Source organism: Coregonus lavaretus (genome assembly GCF_964263955.1).
Source record: "Coregonus lavaretus genome assembly, contig: HAP1_SCAFFOLD_8544, whole genome shotgun sequence".
NCBI lineage: Eukaryota > Metazoa > Chordata > Actinopteri > Salmoniformes > Salmonidae > Coregonus > Coregonus lavaretus.
In genome coordinates, this window is record NW_028162745.1 from 1 (window position 1) to 19,989 (window position 19,989).

Below are 19,989 nucleotides of genomic sequence, written 5' to 3' on the forward strand. Positions count from 1 at the left end.
AGAGAATGATGGAGAGGGGGGTCATGAGAGGAATGAGAGCAGAAACGAGAGATAGAGAGCGGGATTTCGAGAAATAGGCTAGTCACCCTCTGCCTAGGGGGATGGAAATGCCAGAGATTTGTGTTGTTTGTTTGTTCCGGAGGGAGGGAGGACGACATTGTCATAACCAACAGAACATAATTAGATCAGTGGAGAAGGTGCCATATTAACTCATAAATCCTCCAGATGGCCTCTTTCACTCTCTCTACTCTCCTCCACCTCTCTCTCTCTCTCTCTCTGTCTCTCTCTGTCTCTCTCTCTCTCTCTCTCTCGCTCTCTCTCTCTCTCTCTCTCTCTCTCTCTCTCTCTCTCTCTCTCTCCCTCCTCTCTGTAAGTGGACAGATTTACTAGGGCCATTTACAGTGTGGTTTTATTCGGGTTTCTATAAGGAGGCGATGAGCTGCTCTTTCACACTTCTGTCAAGAGCCCTGCTGTTTCAGTGTCTAACTGTGCAATGAGCCGAGCAGATACATACAGAGAGAGAGAGAGAGAGAGAGAGAGATATATATATATAGAGAGAGAGACAGAGAGAGAGAGAGAGAGAGAGAGAGAGAGAGAGAGAGAGAGAGAGACAGAGACAGAGACAGAGACAGAGACAGAGACAGAGACAGAGACAGAGACACATAGAGAGAGAGAGACATAGAGAGAGAGACATAGAGAGAGAGAGAGAGAGAGAGAGAGAGAGAGAGAGCACATAGAGAGAGAGAGAGAGAGAGAGAGAGAGAGAGAGAGAGAGAGAGAGAGAGAGAGAGAGAGAGAGAGAGAGAGAGAGAGAGAGAGAGAGAGAGAGAGAGAGAGAGAGAGAGAGAGAGAGAGAGAGAGAGAGAGAGAGAGAGAGAGAGAGAGAGAGAGAGAGACCCTGTCAGGTGAAGCTTAAATAGAATCCAGAGACCACATGTAGTGGATGGGAAGAAATGGAAGCGATCCAATTACAATCTGTCTCACTGCTAATCAACCAAAGAAACAATATTACCTTGGCTGAGCTGGGTGAGATACAGAGATGCAGTGGCATACATACAAATACTGGATAAGAAGTAGGAGCGTGATTCTGGGTCTAAAAGGGGCCTATTGTCAAGTCAATTATTATTTGTCCCATAGCAGGGGAAATTGAGTTTGCAGTTTTGATAAGTAATGGAAATGATACAAGATACAGTGCATTAGGAAAGTAATCAGACCCCTTGATTTTTTCCACATTTCGTTACGTTACAGCCTTATTCTAAAATGGATTAAATTAAAAAAATTCCAAATCAATTTCCACACAATACCCCATCATGACAAAGTGAAAACAGGTTTTTAGACATTTTTGCAGATGTATTACAAATAAAAAACAGAAATACCTTATTTACATAAATATTCAGTTTGCTATGAGACTCTAAATTCAGGTGCATCCTTGAAATGTTTCTACAACTTGATTGGAGTCCACCTGTGGTAAATTCAATTGATTGGACATGATTTGGAAAGGCGCACACCTGTCTATATACAGCCCCACAGTTGGCAATGCATGTCAGAGCAAAAACCAAGCCATGAGGTCGAAGGAATTGTCCGTAGAGCTCCGAGACAGGATTATGTCGAGACACAGATCTAGGGAAGGGTACCACAACATTTCTGCAGCATTGAAGGTCCCAAAGAACACAGTTGCCTCCATCATTCTTAAATGGAAGAAGTTTGGAACCACAAGCTGGACGCCCGGCCAAACTGAGCAATCGGGGGAGAAGGGCCTTAGTCAGGGAGGTGACCAAGAACCCGATGGTCACTCTGACAGAGCTCCAGAGTTCATCTATGGAGATGGGAGAACCTTCCAGAAGGATAACCATCTCTGCAGCACTCCACCAATCAGGCCTTTATGGTAGAGTAGCCAGACGGAAGCCACTCCTCAGTAAAAGGCACATGAAGGCCTGCTTGGAATTAGCCAAAAGGCACCTAAAGACTCTCAGACCATGAGAAACAAGATTCTCTGGTCTGATGAAACCAAGATTGAACTCTTTGGCCTGAATGCCAAGCGCCACGTCTGGAGAAAACCTGGCACCATCCCTACGGTGAAGCATGGTGGTGGCAGCATCATGCTGTGGGGATGTTTTTCAGTGGCAGGGACTGGGAGACTAGTCAGGATCGAGGGAAAGATTAACGGAGCAAAGTATAGAGAGATCCTTGATGAAAACCTTCTCCAGAGCGCTCAGGACCTTAGACTGTCGCAAAGGTTCACCTTCCAACAGGACAACGACCCTAAGCACACAGCCAAGACAATGCAGGAGTGGCTTCGGGACAAATCTCTGAATGTCCGTGAGTGGCCCAGCCAGAGCCCGGACTTGAACCCGATCTAACATCTCTGGAGAGACCTGAAAATAGCTGTGCAGCGACGCTCTCCATCCAACCTGACAGAGCTTGAGAGGATCTGCAGAGAAGAATGGGAGAAACTCCCCAAAAACAGGTGTGCCAAGCTTGAAGGGTCATACCCAAGAAGACTCGAGGCTCTAATCGCTGCCAAAGATGCTTCAACAAAGTACTGAGTAAAGGGTCTAAATACTTATGTAAATGTGATATTTCAGGGTTTTACTTTTTATAAATTTGAAGCAATTTCAAAAAACCTGTTTTTGATTCGTCATTATGGGGTATTGTGTCTAGTTTGATGAGGGAAAATAAACAATTTAATCCATTTTAGAATAAAGCTGTAACGTAACAAAATGTGGAAAAAGTCAAGGGGTCTGAATACTTTCCGATTGCACTGTATATGATACAAGAGGAGACACATGGCAGCATATTTCTAGAACAAGGATGGCCAACCCTCCCCTGCAGAGATACTGGGTGTGCTGGCTTTAGTTACAGCCTTACTCTTACCCATCTGATTCAGCCAATCAAAGTCTGGATTATTTGACAGACACACCCTTGAACCAATCGCCTGTGTTATTTTCCCCCTCTAGGCCCGCCCCCTACCACAATACGGGTCAATGAGAGGGCGGTACGCATCACCCCCTCCACCATCTTCTTCAAGTTCAACTGCAGCTGGTTCAATGACGTCAACGGAGCAGTCAGGTTCTTCACTGTCATCGTGGCTGAGTCCAATGGTAAAACATCCTCTTTCTTTACAGCTTCATACAACTGTCCTTTCTTACTAAACTACACTACGGCAGGTAGCTTAGTGTTTAAGAGCGTTGTGCCAGTAACCGAAAGGTCGCGGGTTCTAATCCCAGAGCCGACTAGGTGAAAAATCTGTCGATGTGCCCTTGAGCAAGGCACTTAACCCTAATTGCTCCTGTAAGTTGCTCTGGATAAGAGCGTCTGCTACATGACCAATTTATTTTATTTTTTTATTACTATTTTCTACATTGTAGAATAATAGTGAAGACATCAAAACTATGAAATAATACATATGGAATCATGTAGTAACCAAAAAAGTGTTAAACAAATCAATATATATATTTTATATTTGAGATTCTTCAAATAGCCACCCTTTGCCTTGATGACAGCTGTGCACACTCTTGGCATTCTCTCAACCAGCTTCACCTGTAATGCTTTTCCAACAGTCTTGAAGGAGTTCCCACATAAACTTAGCACTTGTTGGCTGCTTTTCCTTCACTCTGCCGTCCGACTCATCCCAAACCATCTCAATTTGGTTGAGGTCGGGGGATTGTGGAGGCCAGGTCATCTGATGCAGCACTCCATCACTCTCCTTCTTGGTAAAATAGCCCTTACACAGCCTGGAGGTGTGTTGGGTCATTGTCCATTTGAAAAACAAATGATAGACCTACTAATCCCAAACCAGATGGGATGTCGTATTGCTGCAGAATGCTGTGGTAGCCATGCTGGTTAAGTGTGCCTTGAATTCTAAATAAATCTCAGTGTCACCAGCAAAGCACCCCACACCATAACACCTCCTCCTCCATGCTTTACGGTCGGAAATACACATGCAGAGATCATCCGTTCACCCACACTGTGTTTCACAAAGACACAGTGGTTAGAACCAGAAATCTCAAAATTGGACTCCAGACCAAAGTACACATTTCCACCGGTCTAATGTCCATTGCTCATGTTTCTTGGCCCAAGCAAGTCTCTTCTTCGTATTGTTGTCCTTTAGTAGTGGTTTCTTTGTAGCAATTCGACCATGAAGGCCTGATTCACACAGTCTCCTCTGAACAGTTGATGTTGAGATGTGTCTGTTACTTGAACTCTGTGAAGCATTTATTTGGGCTGCAATTTCTGAGGATGGGTCTTCCATTCCTGTGGCGGTCCTCATGAGAGCCAGTTTAATCATAGTGCTTGATGGTTTTTGCGACTGCACTTGAAGAAACGTTCAAAGTTCTTGAAATGTTCTGTATTGACTGACCTTCATGTCTTAAAGTAATGATATACTGTCTTTTCTCTTTGCTTATTTGAGCTGTTCTTGCCATAATATGGACTTGGTCTTTTACCAAATAGGGCTATCTTCTGTATACCCCCCTCCCTACCTTGTCACAACACAACTGATTGGCTCAAATGCATTAAGAAGGAAAGAAATTCCACAAATTAACTTTTAAGAAGGTACACCTGTTAATTGAAATGCATTCCAGGTGACTACCTCATGAAGCTGGTTGAGAGAATGCCAAGAGTGTGCAAAGCTGTCATCAAGGCAAAGGGTGGCTATTTGAAGAATCTCAAATATAAAATATATTTGTATTTGTTTAACACTTTTTTGGTTACTACATGATTCCATATGTGTTATTTCATAGTTGTGATGTCTTCAACTATTATTCTACAATGTAGAAAATAGTACAAATAAAGAAAAACCCTTGAATGAGTAGGTGTTTCTAAAACTTTTGACCAGTAGTGTATATCAGTACAGCTCAACTTACTTTCTACACACTTTCCTTTCTTCCTTTGGATATGTCAGATAATGTCGCTGATGAAATCAAATACACTTCAACACTTGAATTTGAAAAACTTGAAAACGTAATTGATGAGGGAGTTAAAAGAGAGCTTTTGAGGGAGATCTGGAGGGGATTTAAACACCTTACATGCAAAAACAATGTGTGAATACTTCGTCTAGCCACCTCTTACTGTAGCTAATAAATCCACTTTTGAATCCATCCAACTGTATTATTTCCTCTTGACCCGTCACAGACAATGAAGTCCTGCAGCCAGAGCAGCTCCACCCTCTACCTTCCTTCCAGGACTACAGGACGAACAGCTCCGTGCGGGCCTACCAGACAGGCTACTTTCCTAGTGGCTGTGCCCAGGAACAGGGAATGGGAGCCGGGCGGGTGTTTGAGGTCAACCTGGGGGCGGGGCTGGATCGCCTGGGAGGGCCTTGTGATTCAGAGGAGGATCATGATAACGATCACAACAGTGATCTCTACCACTTCTGTGATGGTCCTCTCAAGCCTAAGACTGCCTACAGGTAAACAATGATATGGCCCCACACAAGCCAAACACTTTACCTGGGTTTGAATGAATTAAAATGACCATCCTAATCAAGTCTTACAGGTCATACTAACCCTTGACCTTGTCTAACAGGGCAAAAGAAAGCAGTATATTATAGCCATTTATGCCCACCAGGGAAATACTTTTCCGGTAGAATGAGTGGTTTTTTCTACAACGTTAGAGATCTAAGTTGATACTGATGGAAGTCAATGACTGTTCTCTGGTCTCTGTGCAGAATCAGTGTCCGTGCCTTCACTCAGCTGTTTGATGAAGACCACAGAGAGTTCCCCCAACCTCTCTACACGGACACCTTCCTGTCTCTCCCCATCAGGACACAAGCAGGTGAAGCCACACTATATACCCCTCTACCGCTGACCCGTACCCTCTAATCTCTCTCTCTCTCTCTCTCTCTCTCTCTCTCTCTCTCTCTGTCTCTGTCTCTGTCTCTGTCTCTGTCTCTGTCTCTGTCTCTGTCTCTGTCTCTGTCTCTCTCTCTCTCTCTCTCTCTCTCTCTCTCTCTCTCTCTCTCTCTCTCTCTCTCTCTCTCTCTCTGTCTCTCTTTCTCTCTCTCTCTCTGTCTCTCTCTCTCTCTCTCTCTCTCTCTCTCTCTCTCTCTCTCTCTCTCTCTCTCTCTCTCTCATCCTTCTCTCTTTCCACCCCCCCCCCCTCTCTCTTGTTCTCAGACAAAATGTTTTTCATCTCAACAAGACAACCTGTATAATAAAATAAATCTCTGACCTTCCCAACCTGTTCTAAGCCTACTGATTAAATGCTGCCACTGTACTTTAGCTCACCCATGACCCAAAATACAGTGCATTCTAAAATGGATGAAATAGTTTTTTTTCCTCTAATCAATCTACACACAATGCCCTATAATGACAAAGCAAAAACAGCAACAAAAACAATTTTGCAAATATAAAACCCCCTGGGAAATATCACATTTACATAAGTATTCAGACCCTTTAACTCAGTACTTTGTTGAAGCACCTTTGGCAGCGATTACAGCCTCGATTCTTCTTGGGTATGACGGGTTTTATTACTATAGACACCACAACAGTAAGGGTTTTTATTACTATAGTCACTGTCACAGTACAGGGTTTTATTACTATAGTCACTGTCACAGTAAGGGGTTTTATTACTATAGTCACTGTCACAGTAAGGGGTTTTATTACTATAGTCACTGTCACAGTAAGGGGTTTTATTACTATAGTCACTGTCACAGTAAGGGGTTTTATTACTATAGTCACTGTCACAGTAAGGGGTTTTATTACTATAGTCACTGTCACAGTAAGGGGTTTTATTACTATAGTCACTGTCACAGTAAGGGGTTTTATTACTATAGTCACTGTCACAGTAAGGGGTTTTATTACTATAGTCACTGTCACAGTAAGGGGTTTTATTACTATAGTCACTGTCACAGTAAGGGGTTTTATTACTATAGTCACTGTCACAGTAAGGGGTTTTATTACTATAGTCACTGTCACAGTAAGGGGTTTTATTACTATAGTCACTGTCACAGTAAGGGGTTTTATTACTATAGTCACTGTCACAGTAAGGGGTTTTATTACTATAGTCACTGTCACAGTAACAGGTTTTATTACTATAGTCACTGTCACAGTAAGGGGTTTCATTACTATAGTCACTGTCACAGTAAGGGGTTTTATTACTATAGTCACTGTCACAGTAAGGGGTTTTATTACTATAGTCACTGTCACAGTAAGGGGTTTTATTACTATAGTCACTGTCACAGTAAGGGGTTTTATTACTATAGTCACTGTCACAGTAAGGGGTTTTATTACTATAGTCACTGTCACAGTAAGGGGTTTTATTACTATAGTCACTGTCACAGTAACAGGTTTTATTACTATAGTCACTGTCACAGTAAGGGGTTTTATTACTATAGTCACTGTCACAGTAAGGGGTTTTATTACTATAGTCACTGTCACAGTAAGGGGTTTTATTACTATAGTCACTGTCACAGTAAGGGGTTTTATTACTGTAGTCACTGTCACAGTAAGGGGTTTTATTACTATAGTCACTGTCACAGTAAGGGGTTTTATTACTATAGTCACTGTCACAGTAAGGGGTTTTATTACTATAGTCACTGTCACAGTAAGGGGTTTTATTACTATAGTCACTGTCACAGTAAGGGGTTTTATTACTATAGTCACTGTCAGAGTAAGGGGTTTCATTACTATAGTCACTGTCACAGTAAGGGGTTTTATTACTATAGTCACTGTCACAGTAAGGGGTTTTATTACTATAGTCACTGTCACAGTAAGGGGTTTTATTACTATAGTCACTGTCACAGTAAGGGGTTTTATTACTATAGTCACTGTCACAGTAAGGGGTTTTATTACTATAGTCACTGTCACAGTAACAGGTTTTATTACTATAGTCACTGTCACAGTAAGGGGTTTTATTACTATAGTCACTGTCACAGTAAGGGGTTTTATTACTATAGTCACTGTCACAGTAAGGGGTTTTATTACTATAGTCACTGTCACAGTAAGGGGTTTTATTACTGTAGTCACTGTCACAGTAAGGGGTTTTATTACTATAGTCACTGTCACAGTAAGGGGTTTTATTACTATAGTCACTGTCACAGTAAGGGGTTTTATTACTATAGTCACTGTCACAGTAAGGGGTTTTATTACTATAGTCACTGTCACAGTAAGGGGTTTTATTACTATAGTCACTGTCACAGTAAGGGGTTTCATTACTATAGTCACTGTCACAGTAAGGGGTTTTATTACTATAGTCACTGTCACAGTAAGGGGTTTTATTACTATAGTCACTGTCACAGTAAGGGGTTTTATTACTATAGTCACTGTCACAGTAAGGGGTTTTATTACTATAGTCACTGTCACAGTAAGGGGTTTTATTACTATAGTCACTGTCACAGTAAGGGGTTTTATTACTATAGTCACTGTCACAGTAAGGGGTTTTATTACTATAGTCACTGTCACAGTAAGGGGTTTTATTACTATAGTCACTGTCACAGTAAGGGGTTTTATTACTATAGTCACTGTCACAGTAAGGGGTTTTATTACTATAGTCACTGTCACAGTAAGGGGTTTTATTACTATAGTCACTGTCACAGTAAGGGGTTTTATTACTATAGTCACTGTCACAGTAAGGGATTTTATTACTATAGTCACTGTCACAGTAAGGGGTTTTATTACTATAGTCACTGTCACAGTAAGGGGTTTTATTACTATAGTCACTGTCACAGTAAGGGGTTTCATTACTATAGTCACTGTCACAGTAAGGGGTTTTATTACTATAGTCACTGTCACAGTAAGGGGTTTTATTACTATAGACACTGTCACAGTAAGGGGTTTTATTACTATAGTCACTGTCACAGTAAGGGTTTTTATTACTATAGTCACTGTCACAGTAAGGGGTTTTATTACTATAGTCACTGTCACAGTAAGGGGTTTTATTACTATAGTCACTGTCACAGTAAGGGGTTTTATTACTATAGTCACTGTCACAGTAAGGGGTTTTATTACTATAGTCACTGTCACAGTAAGGGGTTTTATTACTATAGACACTGTCACAGTAAGGGGTTTTATTACTATAGTCACTGTCACAGTAAGGGGTTTTATTACTATAGTCACTGTCACAGTAAGGGGTTTTATTACTATAGTCACTGTCACAGTAAGGGATTTTATTACTATAGTCACTGTCACAGTAAGGGGTTTTATTACTATAGTCACTGTCACAGTAAGGGGTTTTATTACTATAGTCACTGTCACAGTAAGGGGTTTCATTACTATAGTCACTGTCACAGTAAGGGGTTTTATTACTATAGTCACTGTCACAGTAAGGGGTTTTATTACTATAGACACTGTCACAGTAAGGGGTTTTATTACTATAGTCACTGTCACAGTAAGGGTTTTTATTACTATAGTCACTGTCACAGTAAGGGGTTTTATTACTATAGTCACTGTCACAGTAAGGGGTTTTATTACTATAGTCACTGTCACAGTAAGGGGTTTTATTACTATAGTCACTGTCACAGTAAGGGGTTTTATTACTATAGTCACTGTCACAGTAAGGGGTTTTATTACTATAGACACTGTCACAGTAAGGGGTTTTATTACTATAGTCACTGTCACAGTAAGGGGTTTTATTACTATAGTCACTGTCACAGTAAGGGGTTTTATTACTATATTCACTGTCACAGTAAGGGGTTTTATTACTATAGTCACTGTCACAGTAAGGGGTTTTATTACTATAGTCACCACAACAGTAAGGGGTTTTATTACTATAGTCACTGTCACAGTAAGGGGTTTTATTACTATAGTCACTGTCACAGTAAGGGGTTTTATTACTATAGTCACTGTCACAGTAGGGTTTTTTATTACTATAGTCACTGTCACAGTAAGGGGTTTTATTACTATAGTCACTGTCACAGTAAGGGGTTTTATTACTATAGTCACTGTCACAGTAAGGGGTTTTATTACTATAGTCACTGTCACAGTAAGGGGTTTTATTACTATAGTCACTGTCACAGTAAGGGGTTTTATTACTATAGTCACTGTCACAGTAAGGGGTTTTATTACTATAGTCACTGTCACAGTAAGGGGTTTTATTATTATAGTCACTGTCACAGTAAGGGGTTTTATTACTATAGTCACTGTCACAGTAAGGGGTTTCATTACTATAGTCACTGTCACAGTAAGGGGTTTTATTACTATAGTCACTGTCACAGTAAGGGGTTTTATTACTATAGTCACTGTCACAGTAAGGGGTTTTATTACTATAGTCACTGTCACAGTAAGGGGTTTTATTACTATAGTCACTGTCACAGTAAGGGGTTTTATTACTATAGTCACTGTCACAGTAAGGGGTTTTATTACTATAGTCACTGTCACAGTAAGGGGTTTTATTACTATAGTCACTGTCACAGTAAGGGGTTTTATTACTATAGTCACTGTCACAGTAAGGGGTTTTATTACTATAGTCACTGTCACAGTAAGGGGTTTTATTACTATAGTCACTGTCACAGTAAGGGGTTTTATTACTATAGTCACTGTCACAGTAAGGGGTTTTATTACTATAGTCACTGTCACAGTAAGGGGTTTTATTACTATAGTCACTGTCACAGTAAGGGGTTTTATTACTATAGTCACTGTCACAGTAAGGGGTTTTATTACTATAGTCACTGTCACAGTAAGGGGTTTTATTACTATAGTCACTGTCACAGTAAGGGGTTTTATTACTATAGTCACTGTCACAGTAAGGGGTTTTATTACTATAGTCACTGTCACAGTAAGGGGTTTTATTACTATAGTCACTGTCACAGGAAGGGGTTTTATTACTATAGTCACTGTCACAGTGAGGGGTTTCATTACTATAGTCACTGTCACAGTAAGGGGTTTTATTACTATAGTCACTGTCACAGTAAGGGGTTTTATTACTATAGTCACTGTCACAGTAAGGGGTTTTATTACTATAGTCACTGTCACAGTAAGGGGTTTTATTACTATAGTCACTGTCACAGTAAGGGGTTTTATTACTATAGTCACTGTCACAGTAAGGGGTTTTATTACTATAGTCACTGTCACAGTAAGGGGTTTTATTACTATAGTCACTGTCACAGTAAGGGGTTTTATTACTATAGTCACTGTCACAGTAAGGGGTTTTATTACTATAGTCACTGTCACAGTAAGGGGTTTTATTACTATAGTCACTGTCACAGTAAGGGGTTTTATTACTATAGTCACTGTCACAGTAAGGGGTTTTATTACTATAGTCACTGTCACAGTAAGGGGTTTTATTACTATAGTCACTGTCACAGTAAGGGGTTTTATTACTATAGTCACTGTCACAGTAAGGGGTTTTATTACTATAGTCACTGTCACAGTAAGGGGTTTTATTACTATAGTCACTGTCACAGTAAGGGGTTTTATTACTATAGTCACTGTCACAGTAAGGGGTTTCATTACTATAGACACTGTCACAGTAAGGGGTTTTATTACTATAGTCACTGTCACAGTAAGGGGTTTTATTACTATAGTCACTGTCACAGTAAGGGGTTTTATTACTATAGTCACTGTCACAGTAAGGGGTTTTATTACTATAGTCACTGTCACAGTAAGGGGTTTTATTACTATAGTCACTGTCACAGTAAGGGGTTTTATTACTATAGTCACTGTCACAGTAAGGGGTTTTATTACTATAGTCACTGTCACAGTAAGGGGTTTTATTACTATAGTCACTGTCACAGTAAGGGGTTTCATTACTATAGACACTGTCACAGTAAGGGGTTTTATTACTATAGTCACTGTCACAGTAAGGGGTTTTATTACTATAGTCACTGTCACAGTAAGGGGTTTTATTACTATAGTCACTGTCACAGTAAGGGGTTTTATTACTATAGTCACTGTCACAGTAAGGGGTTTTATTACTATAGTCACTGTCACAGTAAGGGGTTTTATTACTATAGTCACTGTCACAGTAAGGGGTTTCATTACTATAGACACTGTCACAGTAAGGGGTTTTATTACTATAGTCACTGTCACAGTAAGGGGTTTTATTACTATAGTCACTGTCACAGTAAGGGGTTTTATTACTATAGTCACTGTCACAGTAAGGGGTTTTATTACTATAGTCACTGTCACAGTAAGGGGTTTTATTACTATAGTCACTGTCACAGTAAGGGGTTTTATTACTATAGTCACTGTCACAGTAAGGGGTTTTATTACTATAGTCACTGTCACAGTAAGGGGTTTTATTACTATAGTCACTGTCACAGTAAGGGGTTTCATTACTATAGACACTGTCACAGTAAGGGGTTTTATTACTATAGTCACTGTCACAGTAAGGGGTTTTATTACTATAGTCACTGTCACAGTAAGGGGTTTTATTACTATAGTCACTGTCACAGTAAGGGGTTTTATTACTATAGTCACTGTCACAGTAAGGGGTTTTATTACTATAGTCACTGTCACAGTAAGGGGTTTTATCCATGGGATGTTTGTGTGTTATTGTTTTCTCTCCCAGAGCCCCTAAGCGGAGTCATCGAGGGCATCAGCGCTGGAATGTTCCTCATCGGAATGTTGATCGCTGTCATCTTCCTCCTCATCTACAGGCAGAGAGTCCGTAAAGTGTGAGTATCTGTCAAGGGTTTGGGATGTTTAACCTTGCCTGAGACCTGAACACCTGCGTTACCTCCCTGGGCATCAGCCTTTAGCTCAGTTGGCTAACACCGTTTGATAAAATAACCCTGGAACTCACATGTGGATGTATATTTTCACGTGACTTGAGCTATTAGACGGTAAATAATGTGTCTGTTTGTTATTCATGAAGAAAGTAATCTGGCGTCTCGAACACAGTGATGAATGATCAGCATCTTCAAACTCAGTCTACAAATGAACTCTGACCTTATTGTAGAGTCCAGGACCTACCATTTGTCACGCTAATGATTGCGTAATTATGAATGATGTATAAATGACTGAAGAATTAGTCATTTCCTGCTTGACAAACACACTGTAGTGAATGTGTGTTGTGCATTATGCTACCGATTCAGGCAAATCTAATACCATTTTCCAAATTGGGTTAAAAATAATAATAATATGGATTTATAGTTGAATTGATTGTATGATTGTGTGTACACAGGGCGGTACAGGAGAGCCCGGTGGTGCGGATGAGCATGTGGAAGCAGGTGCCTACATCAGGGATGTACGTCGGAGTCAGAAGGTGAGACACACAGAATCCTTTTTTTCCCCCCTTTTGTATACTTCCCCTTGGTGACATCATCCGCAATCATAACATTCCGTTTCCCTGCTGTGTGGATAACGTTCAGCTCTGTTGACCAATCAGACCCAGTGACTAAGCTAGCGTAGCTGCCCTTCACAAGGTTCTTGCTGACATCAGTTGTTGGATGTCTGACAATTTCTCAATGATATATAAAAAATCTGAGGTTGTTGTATTTGACCCCCACCCTGCTAGAACTAAGACTGTAGATAACCTTGGTTGTAGATAACCTTGTAGATAACCATTTTGTCCACCAATGGAAAGTCTACGGCCAGAAACCTTGGTGTCTTCTTTGACCCTGACCTAAACCTCGAGCTGCATGTAAGAAAGGTTGTCTAGTCCTGCTTTTATTATCTACTGTAAGAAATATAGCTGAAGTCAAGTCTTTTATCTCAGCCACTGATTCTATTGCCTCACGCCTAGATTACTGTAACTCTTTGTATACGTGTGTCAGTCAAAAATCACTCCATCGTCTACAGTTAGTTCAAAAAGCTGCAGCTCGGTTTTTAAAAGGCAGGGATCAGGCTTGCAGATTCAGTGCCTCTTTACGCCCCTGCTGAAGACTCACTTCCATAAAGATGCTTTTAATGTCTGATTTCAACGTCTGATTTTAATTTTCTTGTTTCATTCTCCTTCCTCCTGTTTGTGTTTCTTTGTTAGTACTTTAATATGATTTAATTATTTTATGATGTGAAGGACTTTGTTACTTGTATTGAAAAGCACTATACAAATATTATTATTATTACACACACACTCACACACACACACACACACACACACACACACACACACACACACACACACACACACACACACACACACACACACACAGACCAGGTTTCAAATACTATTTTAAATATCTCAATTACTTTCACATACTGTACATTTGAAGTAAGTATTCAGATATATTTTATTTGAAAAGAAAAGTAGTTGAATATTTTAATGCATTTTGGAAAGTAATTGAAAATGCTCAAATACACCGACTCAAATACACTCCAATGCATTTAACCCAGGTGTTTAAAAATAGTATTTGAACTAAGTATTTTGACAATACTCTCAAATACATTTGGTCGACTATTTTTATTTTATTTTTACAAATAACCATCAAAAATGTTTTCACTTGTTTTGGGCTGTGTATTTGAAAATACTCAAATATACAGAAAAACTAAAAGTATTTTAAATACGAGATACTGCAATACACAGTCCAGATCTGACACACACACACTACCAGTCATTATATTCCTGAATGATTGGACTGAGATGAATCAAGCTCTCAGGTCTCTTTAAATATATGTCTGAGTACGTACTGTAGACCATCCCTCATAAAGAATCCATAAAGAGTTGTTCATTACAACTGTACGCTCTCTGAGTTGATTCCTCACTCAGGGTGAATCCATAAAGAGTTGTTCATTACAACTGTACGCTCTCTGAGTTGAGAAGCCCCTAGAGACACACGTGTCTTCATGCGTAATTACACTGTAGTGAAGATTGTAGGGAAGACATTACTTGAGATTGAAGGAGCGGCAAACAAATACTGGAGTCACTCCACGTAACAGCAAATACTGGAGTCACTCCACGTAACAGCAAATACTGGAGTCACTCCACGTAACAGCAAATACTGGAGTCACTCCACGTAACAGCAAATACTGGAGTCACTCCACGTAACAGCCAACTGCTGAAATCTCCCTCCTAGTCCTTCCAGCTAGTGACTGACAGAGAATAGAGCACACAAAGAGAGAACTGCTGAAATATACATTACTTAAAACAAGTGATGGACATGGAGATCAGAGCAAAGAGAAGGGCTAGCAGTTAATTGATTTCACATGTGATGACAGACTGAGGCCATCTCTCCTCTCTCCCCCTCTCTCCTCTGCTCTCCCCTTTCCCTCTCTCTCCTCTGCTCTCCCCTTCTCACCTCTGTCTCTCCTCTCTCCCCCTCTCTCCTCTCTCCCCTCTCTCCTCTGCTCTCCCCTTCTCTCTCTCCCCTATCCCCCTATCCCCCTCTCTCTTCTGCTCTCCCCTTCTCTCATCTGTCTCTCTTCTCTCCCCCTCTCTCCTCTGCTCTCCTGTCTCTCTTCTCTCCCCCTCTCTCCTCTGCTCTCCTCTGTCTCTCTTCTCTCCCCCTCTCTCCTCTGCTCTCCTCTGTCTCTCTTCTCTCCCCCTCTCTCCTCTGCTCTCCTGTCTCTCCTCTCCCCCTCTCTCCTCTGCTCTCCCCTTCTCTCCTCTGTCCCTCTTCTCTCCCCCTCTCTCCTCTGCTCTCCCCTTCTCTCCTCTGTCCCTCTTCTCTCCCCCTCTCTCCTCTGCTCTCCTCTGTCTCCCCTTCTCTCCTCTGCTCTCCTCTGCTCTCCTCTGTCTCTCCTCTCTTCCCTTCTCTCCTTTGCTCTCCCCCTCTCTCCTCTGCTCTCTTCTGCTCTCCCCTTCTCTCCTCTGTCTCTCCTCTCTTCTCCTCTCCTCTCTGATGCCATTCGATTTGTTTTGTCCATTGTCACACTCACTCACAGGGAACCTTAATCAGCATGAGTGAAGGGACAGAGAGGGACGGCACTCTCTCTATCTCTAAAAATAGATGTGTGCTTACAAGCGTGTGTGAGTGTGTACGTGCGCTCGTGTGTGCATGCGTGTGTGTTCGTGTGTGTGCTGAAATAATGGATGCAATCATCCACTAGGTTGTTGCGGATCGATAGCAGGAAGGTGTTTAAACCACTCTGCTCTGTTGGTGGACAACCATCATTGATCCCTGGGTTTTCACTCACCAGTCAGCAGGCCTTGACACAGGGGAGGGACTACCATCATTGATCCCTGGGTTTTCATTCACCAGTCAGCAGGCCTTGACACAGGGGAGGGACTACCATAATTGATCCCTGGGTTTTCACTCACCAGTCAGCAGGCCTTGACACAGGGGAGGGACTACCATAATTGATCCCTGGGTTTTCACTCACCAGTCAGCAGGCCTTGACACAGGGGAGGGACTACCATAATTGATTCTTGGGTTTTCACTCACCAGTCAGCAGACCTTGACACAGGGGAGGGACTACCATAATTGATCCCTAGGTTGTCAGTCACTACTGAGAGGGGATGGACAACACAGTGAACTAATTGCATGTTCAGGTCTCTCTTGTGAAAGAGGTCTTCAGACCTCAATGGGACAACCTGGTTCAATAAAGGTTAAATTAAAATAAACAAGTAACTGTAAATTAAAGGTAATTTCTGCAGAGTGGCGTAGTGGTCTGTGAGGAAGTAACAAGATTAGTGTGCGGGGGAGAGAATCGCACTATGGATCGCTGAGTCGCGGTACAAAATGTGTAACAAGATAAAGGAAATCTGTTTAACGGAACACAGCCATCTAATCTCACACTCTACTACTCTTTATTTCAGCAACCGACGCATCTCGAGGTGCGTCTACTATATTATTCATATTATCTTCTGTCTCTATAAATCCTGAATTAAATAGGATGGAAATGTAATATAACATGTAGTAAATCCTATTATCTTCCCTAAATAAATCACAATAAATACTGCACCATAAATGTTTTTTTTACATTTACATTTAAATCAGTCTCGTAAATCGTTTATCTAAGATGTGCTTGTCTCCCCTCAGCCCCGTCAAAGCAGCCCACTTTGAATCCCACCTCACTAAGCTACAGGCAGACTCCAACTACCTTCTGTCAGAAGAATTTGAGGTAAAAAAACCTTCAGAAATTATTATCTGATAAGAGATCCCCTTATCTACAAACAAATATTTATAAAGGGGTCTATAAGTAGTTTTCAAACTTTTAAGTATTAGTTTATAAATAAACTCTTTCTAAACTCCTGTGCTTTATTTGTAAGGCCTCTAGTCCACGGAGCTGGTTCACTAAATTATTCATTATCTCTATTCCCCCTCAGGATCTGAAGGATGTGGGTCGTAACCAGCCTCTGGATGCAGCCCGTCTACCAGAGAACAGGGGCAAGAACCGCTACAACAACATACTGCCCTGTGAGTAGCCTACAGAGGGGATCTAAAGATGCCATGTCGTTAATGAGAGACAGAATTCAGAAGTGAATTGAGAGAGAGAGAGAGAGAGAGAGAGAGAGAGAGAGAGAGAGAGAGAGAGAGAGAGAGAGAGAGAGAGAGAGAGAGAGAGCACAGCGAGTTAGATATTAGAAAGTGTGTAAAATGAGTATATCTACTGTATAGACAGGTCAGGACTATTCTACTGTGTAGACAGGTCAGGACTATTCTACTGTGTGGACAGGTCAGGACTATTCTACTGTATAGACAGGTCAGGACTATTCTACTGTATAGACAGGTCAGGACTATTCTACTGTATAGACAGGTCAGGACTATTCTACTGTATAGACGGGTCAATACTATTCTACTGTATAGACAGGTCAATAGTATTCTACTGTATAGACAGGTCAGGACTATTCTACTATATAGACAGGTCAGGACTATTCTACTGTATAGACAGGTCAGGACTATTCTACTGTATAGATGGGTCTGGACTATTCTACTGTATAGACAGGTCAGGACTATTCTACTGTGTAGACAGGTCAGGACTATTCTACTGTGTAGACAGGTCAGGACTATTCCACTGTATAGACAGGTCAGGACTATTCCACTGCATAGACAGGTCAGGACTATTCTACTGTACAGTCAGGACTATTCTACTGTACAGTCAGGACTATTCTACTGTGTAGACGGGTCAGGACTATTCTACTGTATAGACAGGTCAGGACTATTCTACTGTATAGGCAGGTCAGGACTATTCTACTGTATAGGCAGGTCAGGACTATTCTACTGTATAGACAGGTCAGGACTATTCTACTGTATAGACAGGTCAATACTATTCTACTGTATAGACAGGTCAATAGTATTCTACTGTGTAGACAGGTCAGGACTATTCTACTATATAGACAGGTCAGGACTATTCTACTGTATAGACAGATCAGGACTATACTACTGTATAGACAGGACAGGACTATTCTACTGTATAGACAGGTCAGGACTATTCTACTGTATAGACAGGTCAGGACTATCCTACTGTATAGACAGGTCACGACTATTCATCTGTATAGACAAGTCGGGACTATTCTACTGTATAGACAGGTCAGAACTATTCTACTGTATAGACAGGTCAGGACTATTCTACTGTATAGACAGGTCAGGACTATTCTACTGTATAGACAGGTCAGGACTATACTACTGTATAGACAGGTCAGAACTATTCTACTGTATAGACAGGTCAGGACTATTCTACTGTATAGACAGGTCAGGACTATTCCACTGTATAGACAGGTCAGGACTATTCTACTGTATAGACAGGTCAATACTATTCTACTGTATAGACAGGTCAGGACTATTATACTGTATAGACAGGTCAGGACTATTCTACTGTATAGACAGGTCAATACTATTCTACTGTGTAGACAGGTCAGGACTATTCTACTGTATAGACAGGTCAGGACTATTCTACTGTATAGACAGGTCAATACTATTCTACTGTATAGACAGGTCAGGACTATTCTACTGTATAGACAGGTCAGGACTATTCTACTGTATAGACAGGTCAATACTATTCTACTGTGTAGACAGGTCAGGACTATTCTACTGTGTAGACAGGTCAGGACTATTCTACTGTATAGACAGGTCAGGACTATTCTACTGTATAACAGGTCAGGACTATTCTACTGTATAGACAGGTCAGGACTATTCTACTGTATAGACAGGACAGGACTATTCTACTGTATAGACAGGTCGGGACTATTCTACTGTATAGACAGGTCAGGACTATTCTACTGTATAGACAGGTCAGGACTATTCTACTGTGTTTACTGCTGCTAAGACAGGCTGTACCATTGATCTCACTCTGACTCTGCAACTCTGTCCGATACAGTGTATACATCCCAAATAGCATCCTATTCCATATATAGTGGACTACATTTGACCAGGGCCTATATGGCTCTGTAGGGAATAAGGTGACATTTGGGATGGACGCTGTGTCTGATCTTTCTTTAGCTAAATTAAGTTTCTGCTTTGTCGTTGTTCAAGCACATGAATTTAATTGGTCTGGAATAATCCAATGTGGCAAACTCACCAAATAAGAAGTGTTTGTTCAAGTGATAATACAATTGGAGGTGCCTAATTGTGTAGCGGATAAAAAGTTGCCATTCAAAAAAATAGCAAACTATGTACGTTTACAGTTGTGAATTCATTTAAAGCAGGGGGTTACTTTGTACAAGGTATTAGTGAAGCATGGCCTGTCAATCTGTGTCACTGCTCAATACGTAGTGAAGCAGCATCATTCGTTTAGTACATTTACATCACAACACATCTTCAATACCTCTGTGAAGATTCCAAGACTTTGCAATATTTTTTATGAGAGCTAAAGTAACTGAGGTGATGAGTAGCTTTGACTGAGAGCTGAAGACTTGGCCTAGGCTTTAGCTCAGTGGGATAACCCAGTCTGTCACATTAACAACATCTCTCTTCTGTTCTAGATGATTCCACCAGAGTGAAGCTCTCCTACCTGGAGGATGACCCCTGTTCGGACTTTATCAATGCCAGTTATATACCAGTAAGTTAAAGAGATTATCCGGTACTTCTTAAAACGTATTAGCCAGTAGTTCTGAAAGTAGCCTCACGAAAACAAAAAGTGGTCCCCGAAAATTGCGTATTGCGTCACATATGCAGATATGTGCACCACGTCATTGCGCTCTCTCTCTCTGCTGTGTGTGCATCTCGCTAGCTTTCACTGACATGGCAAGGGGCTGAAACTCATTGGCTGGAACTCTAATTGCTAGGGGGCT

At 41.1% G+C, this 19,989-nt stretch overlaps 1 protein-coding gene across 1 annotated transcript; it reads left to right on the forward strand.

Moving 5' to 3' along the window:
• Positions 1–2,957: 2,957 nt before the first annotated feature.
• LOC311118927 (receptor-type tyrosine-protein phosphatase beta-like) lies at positions 2,958–19,757 on the forward strand (the record flags this gene model as incomplete). Its single annotated transcript, XM_084193678.1, has 9 exons — positions 2,958–3,101; positions 5,134–5,410; positions 5,669–5,775; positions 12,448–12,553; positions 13,063–13,143; positions 16,576–16,593; positions 16,799–16,880; positions 17,086–17,176; positions 19,681–19,757. Coding segments are annotated over 9 exons (983 nt in total), but the record flags the coding sequence as incomplete, so codon positions are not given.
• Positions 19,758–19,989: the final 232 nt, after the last annotated feature.